At 33.9% G+C, this 21,085-nt stretch overlaps 1 protein-coding gene across 4 annotated transcripts in view; it reads left to right on the forward strand.

The window, feature by feature from the left end:
- CCDC91 (coiled-coil domain containing 91) overlaps window positions 1-21,085 on the forward strand; it is a 155,503-nt gene that overhangs the window by 83,882 nt on the left and 50,536 nt on the right. For all 4 annotated transcript variants that reach the window (XM_037389837.1, XM_037389836.1, XM_037389838.1 and 1 more), the window contains exons 8-11: window positions 3,766-3,873; window positions 17,624-17,716; window positions 17,901-17,969; window positions 19,710-19,886. In XM_037389837.1, the coding sequence (XP_037245734.1) occupies window positions 3,766-3,873; window positions 17,624-17,716; window positions 17,901-17,969; window positions 19,710-19,886 (447 nt within the window). The remainder of the gene's footprint in view (window positions 1-3,765; window positions 3,874-17,623; window positions 17,717-17,900; window positions 17,970-19,709; window positions 19,887-21,085) is intronic.

The following is a 21,085-nucleotide window of genomic DNA, read 5'->3' on the forward strand; positions in this document are numbered from 1 at the left end:
CCTGATACAACAACTTACATAAAGAGTGGGGAGGCAGATTTTTGAAAGCCATGGAAATTGCAAATGGGAAAAGAAGATCTAGTAACTGCCTGAAAAAGATGACTGTTTATTTGGCTTGCAGTAAAGACCTTAAGCAACCTCACTTTTGGTTAAAGGCAGATGTAGTTAGGGCTGGTGAAGTGTGTGTGTTGAGGAAGGAAGGGGGGGAAAAGTAAACAAAGAAGCCAAGAAGCAGTAAGGACTAGTTGATAAATGTAAAGAAATCCTGAAAATCTGAACCCACTGCTTTCTTTACGAATATAACAAGTGTAGACTGAGGCAAAAAATGTGACAGGAGTGTAAAAACAGATCTGCATCAATACTTACGCCTCTTGCCGTCACAGTCCTGAAGCTGGCTGTTGGTACAGCGTGACCCCTGCCACCCTGTGCCAAGGAAGTTCCCTACACAATATACAGAAGGAGAAATGAATTACCAAGGGCATATTGAAATCCTACCCTTTGACACCCTGCAACAGATGCCATAGGCTATGTTCTGCTGTAACCTTGCTTGAAATGATTCAGTGAGCTATTAAAAGGAGACTGCTTCAAGAATACCAGCTTGATATTAGATCCATGGCCACAGATTTATGAAACATCAGCCCACCAGGATAATTGCATAATTAATTAAGGAGGAAAGAGGTGTTGCAGCAGTGATAAGCAGTTGCCCAGAATAGCAATTGGTCAAAAGACTTTCAGTATCGTTTTACTGAAGGAAATATGTAACTCTAAGAGTTAGACATGCCTATCATCAAGTAGCTGAATGTATGTTTTAGTTTTGTAAATTAATTATTTAGTAATTTAGTATTTTTAAGTAAGTAATTTCAGTAGTTGATTATCTTGATTATCTTGAAATTTGCAAAAGATTTGGATAGATACCATGGATCTCTGCTGTATTTACCCAATCCAGAAACCTTAAATGGTGGTTGTGATCAGACAAAGAAGAAAATGAGGTCATTTTTGAACTCTGTGTTCTCTTTTTTTTTTTTTTTTTCTTCCTTTTTTTATAGTCTTGGAAAGACATTGCTTTATGACATCTTTATGTTCATATTTACTTTTTATAGTCAGCTGGAGCCAGGCAGATGTAGGATATATGCAATGAACATAGTAGTGTCCTAGGCAACAACTGCACGCTAGGTTAGAATTAAAGGAAATTGTCAAGTTTGGCTTTTATTATATTTTTTAAATTATCTTATTTCTCATAATATATTAAATATGGGAATGATTTCAATGATAAATGAAGAATAATGAAAGACTTAATTTAAAGGGGCAAGATCCATTTGTCTAGTCCTGTCAGTTCTCTATGACACTTCTCTGTTCATTTTTCAGAAGTGATAGAAGTGCCATATCTGACAGTGCTGACAATTACGATCAGTCCTAGGCATAAAAATTTTCTCATGAGAATAAAAATATTCGGCACTTTAAAATAAATCAGAGCTCAGCATTCTGCTTTGATTGTAAGCAATCTTAAAACCATAAGGTTCTAAAAATTTTCAGATTCCTCTTGAAAGGGGAAATCTTATTTTCCTAATAGTTATTGCTATTTCAAGGTATTACATGACACACCTCATCTTCTTTTAAGTGACTTGAAAAGATTTGTGCCTTGGCATAAATAATTTCTTCTGTATTTTAGAGGCCTGTTTGACTAGCTGATATGCTGAAATATGTCCATAGAAAATAAAGACTTTTGTCTGGACGTTTTTTTTATGGCACAACATGGAAGCTATCTCTGAAGTACTGTGCCCACATAGGAGGATTTTTCTGTCTTCTTGCTTGGCCCACTAGTGGAATAGTCAAATACAGGATCAATTCTGTGGTACTATTTAACCTGTATTAGTAGTGCGTATGATAGAAAAGGAAGGATTTTGTTTCTGAGTGTGGAATTTTACGTATTTTTCTGAAGAAAATAATAAAAGGAAATAAATAAAAAAATTAGCAGCCTCTGCATGAATAATAATTATTTCCTGAAAAACTGGAAGTTTTTTATACCATTTAATAGGAATTTGACAGTCACTAGTCAAGTTTGCACAGCAAAGTGCATAAAGTGACTCAGCCCTTGGCGTGAGAAAGAAGCTATCTGACAAAAGGCATTGCAACTTAATGGCCATTTTGTTAGTGTTTTCCCTAAGATGGGAATGTGATTTTTTTCTTTTTTATACCAGTTACATGAAACGATTCTTGCCACAATAGTTTAGACAAAAAAACCCCCACCATACTCCAGTACAGACAATTTTTGCCAGTGATTCATGGCAATTCTAGGTTATACGCAACAGGATTTAGCGTATGAAGTTTCACTTACAGAAGTTATACTTCGAGAGTTAAGTTTTTGTGATTGCCTGATTTATATCAATAAAATAACTAAATTTAGTTAGAAGGAAATTGGCTTTTTTAGAGGTAAACTTATGGCTAGCTAAACCCTCTGCAAACACCAGTAAATATATTCTTACACTTTGATTAACGTATACGTTGTCATTTTTACTTTTTAAATCCCTGAACCTGTGCTGAAAGCTACTACCATGCTATAGCATTAATGAAGAACACTGATTTTGGCGTAAGAGGCTAATTAGTGGAAAATTTGGAAAGGTAGTTTAAAAATTTTCAGACAAATCTTTTTTTTTTAATACATTTTTGGGTTTTTTTAGAAGTATTCAAAATTGTATTTAATGTGTTATATTCCATGAAGTACATATATCTCTAAAATAGATTGTTTGAAAGATGGGATTTTTTTTCCTTTGTCTGTATTTGGGCCAAAGGTCTGTTTTCTGTAAAACTTACGTCTGTTTTAACTTACACAGTAATTTCAACTACTTCACTGTATTGATTACTAGTTAAAAATAGTTTGCTACATTGTGTATAAATAGCCCAAAGAATATTTGGAAGGTGACATAAATATTTATAATATGAGGGGGAAAAGACCTGCATAGCATGAGTTAAGTAAATCCTGCATTAAAATACCATCATTGTTTAAAGAAGCCTGAGTGTAATATGGTTTTTCACATATCTTAAGATTTTTTTTATTTCTTTTTTTGTGTTCAGATGCTGGAAATTCTGCAGAGTTTAGTCAAGTGCATGTGAATACACACATGTGCATGCACACGTGCTCTCACACAGAGAGTTCCTAATTTTGTCATCTTTTTGTTACTGTTTTGGTAGTTTGACTTTCCACACTTTGACTTCCACTGCTTCACATTTGAGTGTGAACTTCCGGGGGGGGTGTGCAGGATGTTCTTTTATGTTTTAAATTACTCAGAATTTCCATCTGCTTTTACTTGACTTGTGGTTGTGAAGATCATGCTTGGCCCATGGGATCTTACACTGTGCCGAGAGGATGTGGAGTTTTGTCAGCCAGGGAAATATGTCTGGCTGCCTTTTCTTTTTCTCTCCTTTTTTTTTCTTTTTTTTCTTTTTTTTTTTTTTCAGCAGCTTTCATATGCTTCTCTTCTTGTGTGGTCCCCCACTAAACTGAGTATATTTTACAGAAATTCTCTCCCTATCTTCTGTGTGCTGCTGTCTTTTAAGCAGACTGTGTATAAGAAATCTGAGATCCAAAAAATTTTAGTCCTGACTGAAAACAAGGTAGTGTTACATAGAAAGGTACTTTAATAGTTGCACATTCCAAATTTATAACAGCATTCCACATTCTGGTTATACACAAGTACTAGTAGATGCAGTTACCAATAAACATCGCAGTTATATCTTTGTTGAATATTTTGTACTTTTTTTTTGCAGGCACTGCTACAATCTACAGTTCAACAGCAAGAAGCAGCTATTGAAAAACAGTATATACTAGCAATTGAAAAACATTCTCACAAATGTGAAGAACTTCTTAATGTTCAGGTATTAATGTGCACATGCCAAAAAAATTTTCATGATTTTCTTTTAGTTTGAACTTCTTTGTTTTATAAAAATATTAATATATATGATCACCAAAAAAATAAAATTTCACCTTGTGTCCTAAGGATAACAGTGAACACAAGTACTTAAAAATGCAAAATAAACAATGACTCTTCATCTGTTGGGATCAAAGGTGTTTTATAACATTTTAACTTGCTTAGAACAGTTTTAGGAAGAGTGTAGCACTGATAAAAGTCTCAGAGCAATTCAACACTTACTTCTTTAACAGCTGCCATTTTCTGCAGTCTCACAGAAAACTCACAATTTTTTTTTTAGTTTACGTAGTTAAGTGTAGGATTTTATTTTATGGGATTTGCACAATTTTTTTGTCCAAATGTTTTCATGCTTTTTAGGTGGTAGACACAAGTATCTGTTGTCCAAACCTATTTTTATTTCATAGAAATTTGAGATAGAAAATATAAAACTAGCTATGAGGAATTACATAACATTCAGAAAAAAATATATAAATAGGCCTATGTTGGTTCATTTAACATGACAATGAGTAAAAGCACACTGCATAGCAAGTATTTGGAATCCCATGAATTACTGATGAGTATCTGAACAGTGTAAATCTGGTTTGTTATTGAAAATATCTTTGTTTGACTCAATTACAGCTCTTGGATCAAAATAATAATGAACATTAGTATGTTTGGTTTTTTTAAAGAAAGCTAATTTGTTAACAGCTTCCTGGAGTTGTTTACATTGCAATTAACAGTATTAAGTTGCCTTTTAAGTACTGTTAGCAACAATTCTATTAAAAATACAAAGGATAATACTTCATTTAATTTTCTTGGTGTATATTAGAGCTAAATACATCAAAAGTCCACCTGAAGTATTTCACCATTTCCAAAAGTGTTTTATGATCATTTCACTGTTCTGGCCATATCAACTAACACTTTAGCACAAACATATTAAATATATAAACATCTGTATGAACAGGATGAAGGAAAGATGTAATAGTTTGGAGAAATCATTTCCACCATGAATGAACTGTTTATTGCACAGAACTACGGTTATTTAATGCTTACCATAAAGCTCTGCCTAAAAAGCAAGTAAAAATTAAATTTAACAAAATGTTTTGTGTTTCTGAAATCAACATGTTGTTTATTGACTTGGTACCATTTTCTGAATATTAAAAAATAGTGAATCTCATGAAATCTGGAAGCGTTATGGGAAGATTTTTGAGGATATACTTTCAGATTGAGCAAAAATACTGCTCGCGTGATCTGTGACATTTGCATCACAAACCAAAAGGTGGGGACAGAAATGTGAAAACATGTTTGAGAGATTCAGATTTACCTGGGGAGAACCCAGCTTCGTAAGGGACCCATTCTCAGTTGTAGGACAGAAGAGTACTTACGACATAAGACAGTGCCCAGTTCACATCACGTCTACATTTAACGCAATTGAACCCACCATTTGGATCCCAGAAAAGGTTTACATTTTGTTCACAAACCTCTGAGTCATTTGTCAGTCAAGGTTTATCAGCTTTAATTGTAACAGATAACTGGGATTTTGAAGCCTAATAAGTAGACAAGTGGGAGTGTTTATGGTAGAACTACCAGGTTTAATAAAACAGATTTATACTGGCAAATTTTGTTCACTCATAAATCTTTGTGGGAATCTGAGAAATGTGTAGTATGTTTTTATTCTTTTTGAGTACATCTATTCTTAAATGTATGCCTTGGTGTTTTAACTTTTTGGTTTTGTTCAAATTATTTTATTCTGTAATAACAGTTAAGATTGCTGAAATGATTGCTAATGATTGTGCACCAAGTTGATTGATGTTCTGTGTTACGGGATTGTACATACATATCCACCTTTACATGGAAAGTTATAAGTATATCACTGTAAAGATTTATTTTTTTTTTGTGGCAGTAGTCACACAGTGCAAGTATGTTCTGTATACGAACATAGCTTTTTGTTGTTGTTGTTCTCTTCCATTATTCTTGTCTTACAAGCAGTATTTTACCTGCAAACTTTTAAACCCATGTAAAACTTTGTCAGCCCACATAATTTTCTCTCCTCATTTGCCATTCCTTCTAAATTTTCTGCTGTTTTATTTCAAGTTCCACAAAATCAAATTACCTCATAGAATAACTCTCATGCTTTATCCTAATTCCATTTCCCCCCTAAACTTCCATACCCCTCCCTCCCAAAAGTGTCTCTTTGAGAAGTAACGGCTGTTTTTCTCTGCTAAAATACAAAGACAATACAGCTTCAAAATCAGAAACTTAAATGTACTGTATGAAAATAAATACTGAAAAACATGATCAACAAACTTTTGGATAGATTACTCAGAAAATGAAGGGACATATAACAGGAAGTTAATAAATGTCCTTCAGTATAGTCAGGTATTGGTCAGTGCTAGAAGTGAGATGCCACAATGGCTAGAACAATATGTATCTTGTGAAGTACGAATATTAAAAAAATCCTCAAGCAAAACCCAAAACCAAATCACACATCTTAGAATAAAATGTATCTCTGTAAGATTACTGACAAATTTAGATCATAGTTTTACCTTCTTTGCTAGCTTTTACTGATCTTTTATGACAAATGAGGCATGAGAGAGGTCTACAAGCAATGCATACTTTGGTTTAATAGGTATATATAATTTAAATTCATTGTATCTCATACATTTGGAGAAATATGGTTTCGTCTCTGAGACTGTGTAACTAAGCAATTGCCTGGGCTGGATGCTTGATGCAGAGGCAGGCTATTTATTTATTTATGGCAATATTCTGCTGTCCATACCTCAGTATGTGGAATAGAGTGTCTTTCAGGCATCTCTATTTTCCAGCGTTTGAATCAATGTAGGTTTTTCTTTTGAACATAGAGGAGGCATAGAGACTGAGTAACTTTAAAAAGCACAGACGATAAAAGGCACCATGAAAAGATGGAGTAAGCAAGCTTCTATTATTTAAAAATATTTACCATGTAGGACTAGGATATTCTAAGGAATTTTCTTGTTAAGGTTGCTAGACCATGAGCATGGTAGTGTAAGAGGAATGACTAGTTTTCACTGGAAGTCCTAGAAATGATGACGTATCACAAATTTCTCACTATTCAAAGTTGGTGTTAAAAATGTAAACTATATTGAGGTTGAGTTTTGTATTCTTTTTAAAACAGTCAATGATCTGTGTGTTAAGGTAAAGTAAAATCTTAAATACCTGCAGCGAATCACTTTGCATTTATGAGAAATCATTTTCCCTCTATTTATCTTGCACTTTTCTTTCCTTACCTTGATGGTCTCCTTCAGTGTGAAACGCGTTCTTGCATAGGGAGGGATTAAAGCATATTTGAAGTGAGGCTCAGATTACACATTTCCATTTCTAAATTACAACTTGATACCTCTTTTTCTCTATGTCTTCCTGAGGAAACAGTATAAATCAGAGACATACAACTGGATATCCTGTGCAGTGTTTTCATGCTAAGGGAGATGTCTTTTTACTGTGGTCCTTAGTTATGTTAGTCTGTCTATTTTCTGTTTTGATTCACATAAAAGATTAATAAAGACAGACAAGGAATAGAAGTCTTTATTTCTGGAGTTCAATTGCATGCATATTCCTTTCCTAGGCTGGACTTCTTTTCTCCTAATCAGTAAATCCTTAAGGATGTGCCTTAAGGATGTGTGGCCTGCAGTTTTCCTTTGTATAGAGTACATTATGTTGAAATTTTTGCCTTAGTTTAAGAAGCCAGTGGAGCTGCTAGTGTAATTGCTGAGACAGAACAGTACTGGAAGTGTCACACAAAAAAATCAAAGAACTCCGTTAAATGCTTCCTCTGCACTTTTGTATGTTGATATTTTTCGTGATGATTTTATGTGAAGCTATGAAACAAGCCTTGCATTTGTAGATGCAACAACACTTGAAATAAGTAGTGTTAGTCGCATGTCCTTAATTCTTTTTCTACTTTGCTTCATCGTGGTATTGGCTGTCATTGGTATGATAAATAGTAGTTGAAAATCTGTTGGATGGTGCATGAAATCTTGTGCCCTTTTTTGAAACACTCTGAGAGAGGTACTGATTTAGCTTCAATTTGAAAACATTTTGCTGAAACGTCAGTCAGAATAGAAGTTCCATTTACTAGAACTCATTTTTTTGATTTACTAGAACTCATTTTTTTGAAGTTCTAAGAACAGCTTGTGGACAAGCAGAAAGCTGATGTGACAATAGTAGTGAGCTGCAGGAATGTGACAGATACCTTCTCCAGTATTTGGATGATGCATTTTGTTTTGCATAGCCTTCTGTGAAGAGTCCCAGTAAAGTCCCCCAACAATTCCTAAAATGTCAAGTGTAAAAAGTACTTGTCTTGTATTAGCAAGTCATTGTTTATATGCTAGACAAAGTGTTTCTTTCATTCAGCAACTTAATTCTGCAGTCAGGAAATATAAGTTTCTACTATTTCAAATCTTGGTTTTATATCTACTCATTATGTGTACCATGTTTCTATAACTGCTTATTTTATGCATTTTGATTATTTATTTCCCCTCCTTTTGTAAACAAAAGAGGTTCTATTTTTTTCCCATCTAATGTTAGTAATTGTGAAATCTCTTTAATGCCTGATCTGGAAGGGAGCATAGGCAGACTAGATTCTTAGAGAATTCTGAATATTTGGGTTTTTTAGGACACATTAGCCAATTTTTGCAGTAAGACCAGTAGGTACTTGAATAACCCTGAAGACAAGACTTGCAGACTGAAAAAACGAAGGCTGAAGTTGACATAACCTTTCTGGTTCATTAATTCCAACTAAGATAGGTTTGGAAATTCTTGAGAGTATTTAACATGTTCTCTTCTTTAGACGTTTCCTCTCAGTTCTCAGAAATCTTGCAGTTTGCTGCTGTGGGAATAATTGTTTATTCATTCCCTCCAAAATGAAGTACTTCCTGTCACTCATTCCCATTATGTTTTCATCAAATTCACTTTGCACCTGACTTCTGTCATCCTTAAACATAGTTCATCTAGATGTGCCTTTTCAGGTTTTCTGCTGTTCTGCCAAGAGTAAAGTTAGACTCGGAACTTCTTTATTCTCTGGTAGTTCCTGGTTATATAAAGTTGAAAAAAAGTATTTATTAGAATCCTGTTTTCAATTTGACTTATTTATTCCTAAATTCATAATACCTCCTTGATTTCTGCATGTATAGAAAGACTTGGAGTAAAAAGATCAAGAATCAGCTCTTCCTGTGCTGGGAAGGCTTTTTTGTTTGTTTGTTTGTTTTCCTTAAGTCCTGAAAAGGTTTGATTTATCATCACTCTGTGTTTTGATTTTGTATGTGTTGTCTTTGTATCCAGTATTGCTTAGCATTTACATCCCAAAAGAAAAGTTACATTGCTAAGACCCAAAAAGGCATATCTTTTTTTTTTTTTTTAAAAAATGTAAATACTTACCAGCGTCTTCTAAGTGCGTTTGAATCTGCCCACTATCACAGGCTAGTTGAAAGATAATTTTGCAGTCCCTTTGCACTGTTAATCCAGCCAGGATACTTTCAGAGTCTCAACCAAAAATCCTATTTGGAAATTGCATTTGCTTCCGTGGATTTGTCAAGTTCCAGTTGAACATAGCTCTTTAGTGTGATTTTTGCTGTCTGCCTTTTGCTTATATAACGTTTTCTTAAAATCTTCATTGCTTGTTATGAATTTATATCATCAACCCGTGTTAATAACGAATAACTAAGTAATATAGTGTGATTTTTCTCCTTAATTATTTTTCTGTCAGCTATTGTAGAAATTTTTTTTCCTCTATTTTGCTATATTCCATTACTGAACATTCTGCTGTTTATATCACTCATATTTAAGGAGTTCATTTCCTTTTATTTTTTGTGATAGATAGAGCAATTCTGTGAGAACTCATACAGCCTGTGAAATGAATCAGATCACAAAAACAGAAGGACTAATTAATACTTTTTTTTTTTCCTTCATATTTTTACTGAAGTTCCTTATCTCTGTATCCTTAGGACCTTGAAGTCTGTGGGTTTTTTAATAGTCTCTATTACTATATATGCTTTCTGAGAAAAGTATTTTTGTATTTACATGACTTTGTATAGCTTATTACTTTATTAAAAAAAGAAACACATACACAGCAAAATGTTTTAAGGTTAATTTCACCCTCTGATGTACCTCAAATTATACAGTATACATAGTCTGTATACTGCTGAGTGGAACCCTGAGTGTGAGTATAGGATTAGGTATTTTATTACTGCTATTGTATTTTTTCTTTTCTTTTTTTTTTTTCATTTTTTTAACTTTTCTGGTTGTATAATGTTGTGCTGATTCCTGAGCTTTCTCTTAGAAAAGTTTTGCTGCTTTGTTAGCCACTTGGACCTCAAACTGGCAAAAAGATACAGTTCAACCATGCAGCAATAAGTTATAATTTGAGGAAGTGGAAATATGTAACAGATGTTGGAACTCTTCAGACAGATTTTCCACCTTGTGCTGCCAAACACTCAGATGCCACAGATAGTGAGGACAGTGTAGGAAACCAGTTATGATTACCAGGTCTTGTCATTTGATTTAGGCATATTTTAGTAGTGGTGAAGAAAAGGTGCAGTATAAAAGAATATGCTGTTAAATATCGTTAGCCTGTCTACAGGAGCAGAAGACTATTATTAGTGTTTTAATAAGTTTGCCTTTTTCCTCAGAATAATATTTTGAATAGGGTGTAGAAATGGGCATATTTTTATAACATTACAAAATCATGATGCTGTGACTGTATTTTTGTTATGTCATCTCCCTCTTACACAGCGATAATGTTTCCCATGACCTGCGTTATTTCTTCCTACTGTTAGATTCCTTCAGGAGAGACAGAAATAAAAGTAGAACTTTGTGGGTTAAGAAGGTTTCTTGTTAAAGTAGGTGAACAAATTTGAAATGGTGAATTCTTAAAAAGTCTTATCCAGTGCTTTATTATTCCTGCTGATGAGCGAAGTACTGAAATATTTGCTAAATTTTTCTGAAGGTAATTTTTCTCAAATCTTGAGGGACAGATATTGCTCTTTGTCCATATGTAACGAAGGTACAAGAAAAAAAAACATACTAGAGATGAGAGATAAAGTCTTATTATGGCTATGCTTTTTTCTATTAAACTACAAACTACAATGCAGTTTAGTTAGATTAAAAAATTCAGTAGATTTTTGTTACACGAAAAACTGATCATTCACTGAGGGTGAATTAGACATACATATGTCTTAATATACTGTTTTTCAGAATGATGTCATTAAAAGAAGGTGCCAAGTGTCATTTCATTAGTGTTTGAATATTGTTTCCTCAGATTAAAAATCTGAGAAAGTGTGAAGTGGCATTATTTTGTCGCAGTAATGCTACAAATAATGCAAGTTTTGGTTTTTTGTTTGTGGGGTTTTTTTTAAGTATTAGGATATTCATATTAACTGATGGCTTTGTGATGTTATTTGCTGTTTTGTTTTTGAATGATTATCTGACTATTCTTACATAAACTATGAATAACAGCTAACAAAATTAATTTATCTATACTGAATTTGTTGATCTCTCCATAATGATTTACTTAATATTGTGAAGGGCTCAATCTGCAGAAATATAAATTGGATGCCTGTTAGTTACAGCAAAATAATTCATCCTCATTTGTGGATGAAATCCTGCATTCATTTTCTTCAAAATGAAACAGTATAGGGCCCAGGAAGAAACTATCTATGTTTTTAAAAATCATTTCAGTTTATGCAAGATACTCTATTATTTCCTTTTTCCTTAAATCTGCAGTTTAGGATTAATAGAGATATGCAAGGAATCTTAAGTGTGCTAAAATGGAATTAGTTATTAATAGTTTTAATACAGCGTTTTACCTGTAAAATAGTTCATACCCTGCATTATTTCACTCACTCCATGGATGTACTATGTAATCCTTCACAAGATGCTTACCTGAAATGATAATGTCATGATTCCTCAGAAATAAATTTAATATATAAAAATAACAAAAAAGACTGCCTAGTTGCTATTGTGATTAAATCTGTTTACAGTGCCTTCTGTGACTCACATTCCAGGAAAAAAAGAAAGATTCTTTTGATTTCTTTTTTACAGGAATCAAGAAAAACCACAGGACCTCTGTATTTATATTTGAATCTACATCAAACAATTTTCATTTGGAACCATTGCCTAGAGAAGTTCTTGCAGGGAGGAAAACATTATAACCTATTTTTGAATGCCTTTTGTTTTAAGATGATTTTCAGAAGACACTTCTTGACCCTGTCTTGCTACTTTCCACACAGTAGGGTAGAAATACTAGTATTTCTCTCCACTTTGAAATACCATTTTTCTAAAAAGTATGGGGTTTTTTTCTTTTATTGGAAAATACTTTCTTGTGTCTCACTGTGCCATCACATCCAACTACAATTTGCTTTTCAGAATTTTTGCACATCAGAAAATTGCACTATTAACCCTATACTCCCTGTCTATGGAATAATAGGAATATTATAATTATATAGATATACATAATATATAATATAATAAATAGGAAAATAATAGGAAGCAAACCGTAGCATTGTCAGAAAGAGGGCTAGGTAAGGGCTCTGGGCTATGGAAATCATTTCAGGCAAAGCACTGAAGAGCTATACAGTTTGTGGTACCTAAGCTAAAGGTTTTTAGATCTGGCAGAGTATCTCTGCTGTATTGGACTGTCTACTGTGCCTTATAGATAACATGCATAACGTGAATGTGCAGCCTAGCAAGCTATCTGTCTGAAAACTTTCTTGTTGCACTAAAGTGGAGTTTTCACTGAGATTTATTTTGGCCTCACACTGATTCATCCACCATATTTCCAGTTCAGGACATCTTTTTCTTTTTTGTAAGATTCTCTGTAGCTATAACTTTCCATCAGTTTCTATTTTTCCACTTTAGTTCAGGGAGTCAGTAAGGTATATTTGTTTAATAACAGCTAGATAATTGGATTCAAAGCCCCAACATGTTTAGAATTTTCTTACTGGTTTTCTGGTTCTTGGATTGTTGATTAATAAAGGAAACCCTCACTGCCAACTTTCATTTAAAAACTTCATGGACACTGTCTTACAGTCTACAGGTTAGGTGCTTTTTTCCAAACATAAGGCTCCATTAGTGGGTCTCCATCATAACTTTCACAGGAAAACTGGAACAGACGGGATTATTTTTCATAGGACTGTTAGATCTGATGAACTCATTAGCTTACTTACAGGAGGCTGATCAGTTCTTATTGAAAGCTTTTATTAGGTTTACTTGTTGAAGCATGGGCAGTATACTCTCAGGTACAATTGACCAGGAGACCTGCAACTTTGACATCCCAATAAGCATAAGAGAAAGTGGCATCTACAATGCTTGGGAATCCAACTTCAGTATGTGTGTATATATATATATATATCTCTCTATATATATCTATATCTATCTCAGGGTGGTGCCTTAAGTCACAACGCTCTTTCTTTATTCCTTTAATACTTTAACAGATTGGGGAACATGCTCATAATTCTTGCCTGTTGAAGCTGGAAACGCTGAATGAAATTCTTTCAGCTTGCATAATTTCTATAGCTTTTATTTCTGTTGAGAAGGTGAGGGGTTTATGCTTAGCTGTAGGCATTTATCTCAGTGTATATGACCTTTAATTCAGTAATGGTCTGTATTAGAAGACCTTTGTTATAGTTGTACAAAAAATCTGCAAGCCAAGTAAATGAACCTAAAACATCCTGTTAATTCCTGTTAGATAAAAATACAAGAGCAGTTGAAAGCTCTCAAATGTGTAAGTGCTGAAGTGAAACCTTCACCCTTTATATGCTTTTAACCTTCATCTCCTTTAATAACCTCATCTGAAAGACCAGCCGAGGAAGCAGTGACTGTATATAGAGTTCAGCATCGCCATTAAGTAACAAAGTCCAAAGTCATTCTGCATGTGTCTAGAAGATTAATGTATCTAATGCTTCTATATAGTAACTTCTACTTAGAATTTATATGGATCATTTTTAAATCTGAAGTACAAAGCTAGTTGCCCTAATTTAAAGACTAGTTACAGAGGGGTTACAATATCTTGCTGTGCAGAGACATTTAAACTAACAGCTTGGAATTCTATTCATAGATTCATTAATAATTTCCTTTGCATTACTGCTTTTTATCAAAGTCTGTCAGATTGCTGTCATTATACAGAAGTAGCTAAAATTTGCTTGATTGCTGTCAGAAGGAGGAATGTACAGAAACCTTTACTATCCATAACATCCCACATTTTCTGCACAAGTATTATGCATAACCTAGATACCCAAGTATACCTTTGAAAGATCTGTGCTTCTGTAAAAAGGAATTCAGATGACAAGGTGGTACATTCTTTTCTAAGAATGGGTTAATAATACCACTGAGCTTGCTTTACATCACAGTAATAAGCATAGCTTTCAAAGAGATTCCATGACTCCATATGATGCTTAATACTACTGTGGAGCACTGTACCTTAGAAGAAGTAAAAGTTCTTGATAAGTAATTAGATTGCTTATTAACTACCTGAAGAATGGAAACTTTCATCCTCTTTGTTGTATCTATGCTAAGTATGCAATATGGGCTTTCTGGACTCAAGACCTGTTTCAAGAAGCAGTTCACGTAATATTTCACTCTTTGTCTATTTCCGGTTACTTTTTTTCATATAATTTATGTAATTTAATAGCTTAAGGTACATTTCGTTCTGAAAAAGAAAACTATTTGGCCAAATATAAATTCTGAAGCCAAATAAACAGTTCTTCAAGGTATTTCTCTAGAACTAGTACAAGAGAATTTGCTTTACTGAGTTGTATGGACAGCTGTTGCAACATTTGTGATGATATATGAACTTTTGGAAGTTCAGATATGAAGGTAACCATTTATGGAAGGATTATTCCACATGAGTAAACATTTACGTTATAATAAGAAAGGACATGCCAAGCTATTCACAAGAGGCTTACGTTCTTGAAATTATAAATTTTATGTTTCCATGAGAAATGGGGATGCTATATAATGTAAAAGAAGTAGCACTGAAATATGCCAGAAGTCATTAGTTTTTATTTTGAAAGCATTCTAAATGTGCTCACAAATAGTTACTTCTACAATGTTGAAAAATAGGAACTAGTGTGTTTTTATACACCGATACAATTTTTAATACAGTTCTTACTGAATTTCTGCGAATTCCGTAAAACTCAAAATGTAATACTGTATAGATTTTCTAATCCACCAAGGAGATAGGAGATCCTAAGCTCAATCAAAGTAATCATACTGCAAAGGCAATCACAGCAGCCTTCATTTTTATGGTAATTGTTTACTTATTAAGCAACCTTTTTTTGTAAAGTGGCAAGCAAAAGCAGCATATTGTATTTTAAAGGTTTCCCTTTCTGCTTCCAGAAGCAGCAAACTGATTTATCTTATGCTGCTGTCTATATTTCTGTTTGTTTGATATGCTGTATCTCGATGGATCTGATAGATCCAGCTGTTGTTAAACTCCTTATTACTGTAACAACCAACTGGAGTAACATTTTCTTGTTTTGTACAAAGGGTTGATCTCTGGATTTAGTTGTGCACTCTGCAGTGAAAGAGATACGTTTTCACTTCAGAGATGTATTAAAGATCAGAACTTTTCAGGTTTCTGTATGATAAAAATTTTGGTCCCGATGTCTGTAGTTTTCGAGATTGTAGGTCTGCCACAGGTTTATGTCAAGTAAACTGCTGTGTAGGGTGGTTAGGGACATGCAGAATGCTGTAGTAATTAAATTATTTTATCTACAGGGAGAATAGACAGTAATTGTCTCCATTGGCCATATATACATGTTGTATATTGTAATAATGGAAATGTCTGCATTGTTTCAGGACTTCTAGGATGCACGTGCATGTCGTCTTTATACATATATGTAAAATAAAATTTCTGAAGTGGCCCTGAAGTTTAAAGGTTGAAAATTGTAATGCCATGGAAAACGTTGTAGAATAATTCTGGTAGCTGGCCTACTATGGCAACTTGAAATATGCATACACAGTCTTCATATCTAACCTAGAAATCTGGTGGTCAGAGTCAAGCTGAAATTAACTGCCTGCAAGTCTTATACTAGAAATTCTAATCTGGCTGAACAAGTTAACTACTATTCTGTTGTAGGTGTTTTAAACATAGAGGTGATTTTCTCTAATGAGCTTTCCTTAGAAAGTCCCTCGCTGATTCTTGACTGAAGTAAGTAAAATTTCAGTCTTTTAACTGACATTGGTAGACTTTGATGTGTGTCATATATGCAAATATTTTATCAGACATGTTTGTCTTCTATTGTGTCATTCTTTCAAATGAAAGTGAAATAACGGATCTGAGCTTGCGCAGTCAGTCAAGTGAAGAGTCATGGAGATCATTTAACTAATAAAATATATTTATTGTTTCATCTTTGAGTTACTGGCAAAAAAAAATTTCTATAAATGCCCTGATAGTTAAAGCTAATTTCTGAAAATACTGAGTCCACAAGAAAAGTTAGTTACACATCATTAAGTATAACCATGATGTGAATTTCACCACTCCTCCCACAGGTGTTTTCCATTAGAATATGTCTGCTTCATTCAGACCTATTTTAAGTAAATTCATAAGGAAATGCCTCTTTACATGTTTATCCTGGAAAGGCAGATAGGTGTTTTATTTTATAAAGCTGTCTAGAAGTTTTCTATTCTATTCTTCGAATTAAAAAATATTTTTCAAAATATAGTATTGCAGTTTAGTAATGTATTTCTAGCTGCCATTAGAGACACTTTTAATTAAAACATAATAAAGTTCGTGAAACAGAAATGAGTGTTTCTTAGAAATGCTGGTGAAAGGGGTATTTGCCTGCATAAGTGTTTGTGTAAAAATTTTATGCTCGTTATACACACTTCTATTAATATAAACCTCTACTGTTACACTTTCCTTTTGGTCATCTTTATAATACAGTATCTCTTAAATAATATGTTAAAAAGTGTACTGTACTTGCTAGCAATTACCTTGCGACAAATTCCCAACCTCAATAATTTCCAGTTTTTTCAGTTTTGGAAAGCAGCTAACCTCTTACAGACAAAACCCACATCTTTCAAATGCTTTATTTGGTTTAGTGAAAAACAGATAAATGGGTTGTGATTAAGAACAGTGACAGATTATACATCTAAATGCAGGTTACATGGTCATTTTTTTTCAGTGTTCATTTTCTCCCTGAAAAAAATGTTCCAGTTTACAAGAAAGCTGGGAGAAAACAGCATTCACGTTTGCTCTCATTTACTGGATTTCAAAGTTCATGGTATCACAAATGGTCGGAAAAAATAAATTAGCCTTCTGCCCTTTGTACGTATAACTGAGAGGTAGTACAAGCATCATTTAAATTCTGCAGCTGTTTAAATGAAATGTTTAAAGTGTGGTGTTACTTAGACCATCTTTATAAATTTTCTAATTGTTGCTTTTATTTAGTGATTTTTTTTTTCCAACTTGTTTTCAAATTCTCTTCAGACTGAGAGGAAATAGTAAATAATTAGGAAGGTAATTATTTCTTGTTATTGGTTGCTTTTTTTTTCCATGACATGAGGTCAATTAACAGAGTGCTGTAGATATTGCTATACTGAATCTACATTTGAAGTAATTTTGTAAGCAGCTGACAAACCTGAGTGTCTTGAGTGAGTTCTTTTTGTCTGTTTTACTAGCAGACTGTGGTTACAATAATATAGCAGACTGTGGTTACAATAATATGAATGTTTTCTCCCAATAGCATCAGCGACTTCTTGACATTTTGGAAGCAGAGAAGGAAGTGCTATCAGAAAAGATAGAAGAAGCTTTGATGCAGCAGTCACAAAAACACAAGGTATTTCTTATATTTACCAAAAAAAAGGGAGTTTGATCTGCACCATGAAGTTCATTGGGAATGATCCTGTCACAGTTACTGACAGGAAGAGGAAGCTTTCTCAAGCACTTTGACTGAAATTAATTTTAGCCACTCCTCTATTGTGTGTTGCTTTTTAATTTTTCATAACTAATTTCACTTACAGGAAGTGCTTGACAAATGTTTGGATGAAGAAAGACAAAGAAGTAAGGAGGCTGTGGCAGCTGCTGCAAAGGTATCTCTTGTTAAGTAGCAGGCATGCAACATGATTCCATGTGTATCATTACTAAAGCCCATTCAGCAACTCACTCACATAGATTTGTCAAGCTCTGTCTTCTCATCTGTAAGTAAAAGAAGCCGTTCTATAGATCACGGATATATGTGCTACATCCTGTGCCTTGATACAGATAGTCTATGTAACTGGTATCGAAGATAGCCTCTGAATTAGTTTATAATAAGAAGTGACAATATGGCAGTTCATTTGTTGGCATTACCTAAATACCTGCTTTCGTGGTCTTTCGGTTAGCGACAAGAACACATCTTAATTTGAAGAGCTAGGTAGCAGGGTCAACTGATGATCTTAATAAGACAATTAGCATTGTGTCTGATTTAACTTTTGTTATGGTCACATGGTCCTTTTCAGTGAGGACAGACCATTTTATAAATGGTGTAAAAGTCTGGACATTTTAACAGGCTTTCAATTACTTTTTTTAAGATGATTGACTAAAAGTGAGCATCTGCTTTTTAAGATATGTCTTCTGTCTCTTTCATTTTTAAGTGCATTGGGTTAGGACAGTAATTTTGTAAATGTTAAGCTATCTTTCATTTCTAATACTGATTATACAAGAGTTCAGTAGCGTGTAGTGATCTGGGAAGACTAGCCATGCATGGTACCTAGCACAGTTGGTTAGGCTATATTATAATTTCCTTTTTATCTTCATAATGTAATATATGCATGCTAGGTAAGCGCCTCTGAATAACATTCAGTGATCCAAGAATCATCTGTTACATGGTTGATCCTAGGGGAAATGTGTGCTTAATAAAATATCTTAATTATATAGGGCATTTTTTTAACTTGATTTTCATTATATTTTATAAATGTCTAAATAAAGCATCAAGTCCCAATGAACTGCAAGAAACAGCTTTATAGGTGTAGGCATTTGAGGAACCCAGTGTTTTTTGCCATTTACAACTTTGCCTGACCAGTTCCATAACCACCACCAAGGGCACTGGGAAGACCTGTAAGCTTATTAAACCTGAAGGGGCTGTGGGTATTGTTTGTCAGCCTGTGGGTTTTTTTTTTAATTTTGAACTTCAGTCTGCCATTACTTATTCGTAGATATTTAGCAATGATTGTCTTGCTGGTAAATATATTTGTGTGGCTCAGCAGGTGTAGAGCTCTCCTTGTTACTTCAAATTCCATATGTGTCTTCTGATGATTTCTTGTATTGGAAAATGACCCAAACTAACCAGTACTTGTAGGATGCATAGCTAAGGAGCTTTGGGAGGGAAGACACATTGGTTTTAAGTATGTATTGGCTACTTACAGAAAACAGACTGTTTTTGGACATTAGACAGCTGTAGATAAGCGCAGGAGTATCACATGTATGAGAATATCAGGCACTGTAGGGAAGGCCCATGACGGACCTACTCTTACATGGTTTCTGCTGCATGGTTGTTTTTCTTTGTCGTGGCATTAAACAAACTAGTTATGATATATTGTTTTTTTCAGCAGATGGGGATTTAAGACCCTTGCTTGTAACTTTCTTTTTCTTTCTGTAACTACAAAGTCATTGTCCAGTGGTAATACGTGCTTGATAGCACCATAATGTAATTGTAAGTTCATAGTTCAGAAGTGAAAATATTCACATCCCATATCTTGTCAGCTCATAGATCTCATTAGAAGTAATATATATGAGTTAGGCACCCATGTTGGGTATTTTGGTTGTTTATTTGTGCTTGATTTGTTGCAAAGGCTGAAAAAGAAGTAGTGCGGGAGGCTGTTCTGAAAGCGGTAGAGGAGGAGAGGAGAAATATGGAGAAGATTCATGCAGAAGAAAGAAAAATGTGGGAAGCAGAACGTGACAGACATAAAGAGAAAATTGCTCAGGCTGTTTGCGAAGCCATGCAAGAGCAAAGAAAACACAATCAGGTTAGTATATTTTTACCCTTCCATGGACCTGCTTTGTATATTTTATTTTTTCTTTTGAATGTCTACCTAATGTTATGGTAGATTGGTTTTTGTGACATCTATCATTCTTCACTGCACCTGGTTGATATTTCAGTGCACAGCAATCTTCTCAGTTTGTTTTTCTAGACTATGTGTATGGAAAGAATTTGGCAGATACAGAACAAAATTCCTGCAACCCTTTCAGGTACATATATTGAAATGAGATGAATCGTGCCCTTTAAGTGGCTGGGTTTGCTCACTGACTTCAGAAGATGCCCAAGATGACTAGCTCAGATAGTGGCATTTATGTTGTAGACAGTTCAGGTGACTTTTTCTTTTTTATACCTAGGAAAATATGTTAGATTTGTTCCTTATTCTGCTGGAATTCCATTATCTCTCTTAGTAAAAAGGTGTTTTTCTAAGACGATAAAACAGAATAGGTACAAAGTAAAAAGAGGGTTATAAAGATTGGAAACCTCTAAACCAGTAATGAACCAGAAATGTTTCTGGAGTTGCTTTCTAGCGGTGCTTCTGTAAGTATAATTGTATGTCACTTCACACAAATTGAGAAGGACGTTTCCAATATTGCTTTTAACAATTGTAGGAATTACAAATTAAATATGTTGTGATAGCAGTTATATTACTCTTCCAAAAGTTGAATTCTGTAGTTTCTGATGCTGGAAATATTGGGGGGAACACCCTGTTAATTCACTGATTTCTTGGTGGCATACTTGAATGTTATAGGCTGAAGAATTTTAAGTAAGATGTGTTTCATTAAGGTGATTGAATTTCATATGACTTTATTTTCTGCATGTCCTGAATGACAACAACATAGAAAGGACCTTTAGAATTTGAAGTAAAATAGTGTATCACAGCAGTTTAAAAATCAACTCTTTGGAGACAGATCCCATTTCCCTTTTCAGCGTTAAACAGAATTATTAACCTCATACCTAATCAACTACACAAAGGTTTTTTTGATGCCATGCCATTATTATACTATGTGTTGCTTACATTTCTAGTGTAAATAAAATGATTTTACTTTGTATATAGCTTGGTTATGTCTTCTGAACATAAAGTTATCAAGTAGTAAGATATACATTTTCAAGCTGGTAATATTACTGTACCGATAAGCCTTCAGGCACTCAAAGCCTTTATAACAAAAGATAAGCAGCTGACTTCAA

The sequence above is a fragment of the Falco rusticolus genome, chromosome 5, assembly GCF_015220075.1.
Source record: "Falco rusticolus isolate bFalRus1 chromosome 5, bFalRus1.pri, whole genome shotgun sequence".
Taxonomy (NCBI): Eukaryota; Metazoa; Chordata; class Aves; order Falconiformes; family Falconidae; genus Falco; species Falco rusticolus.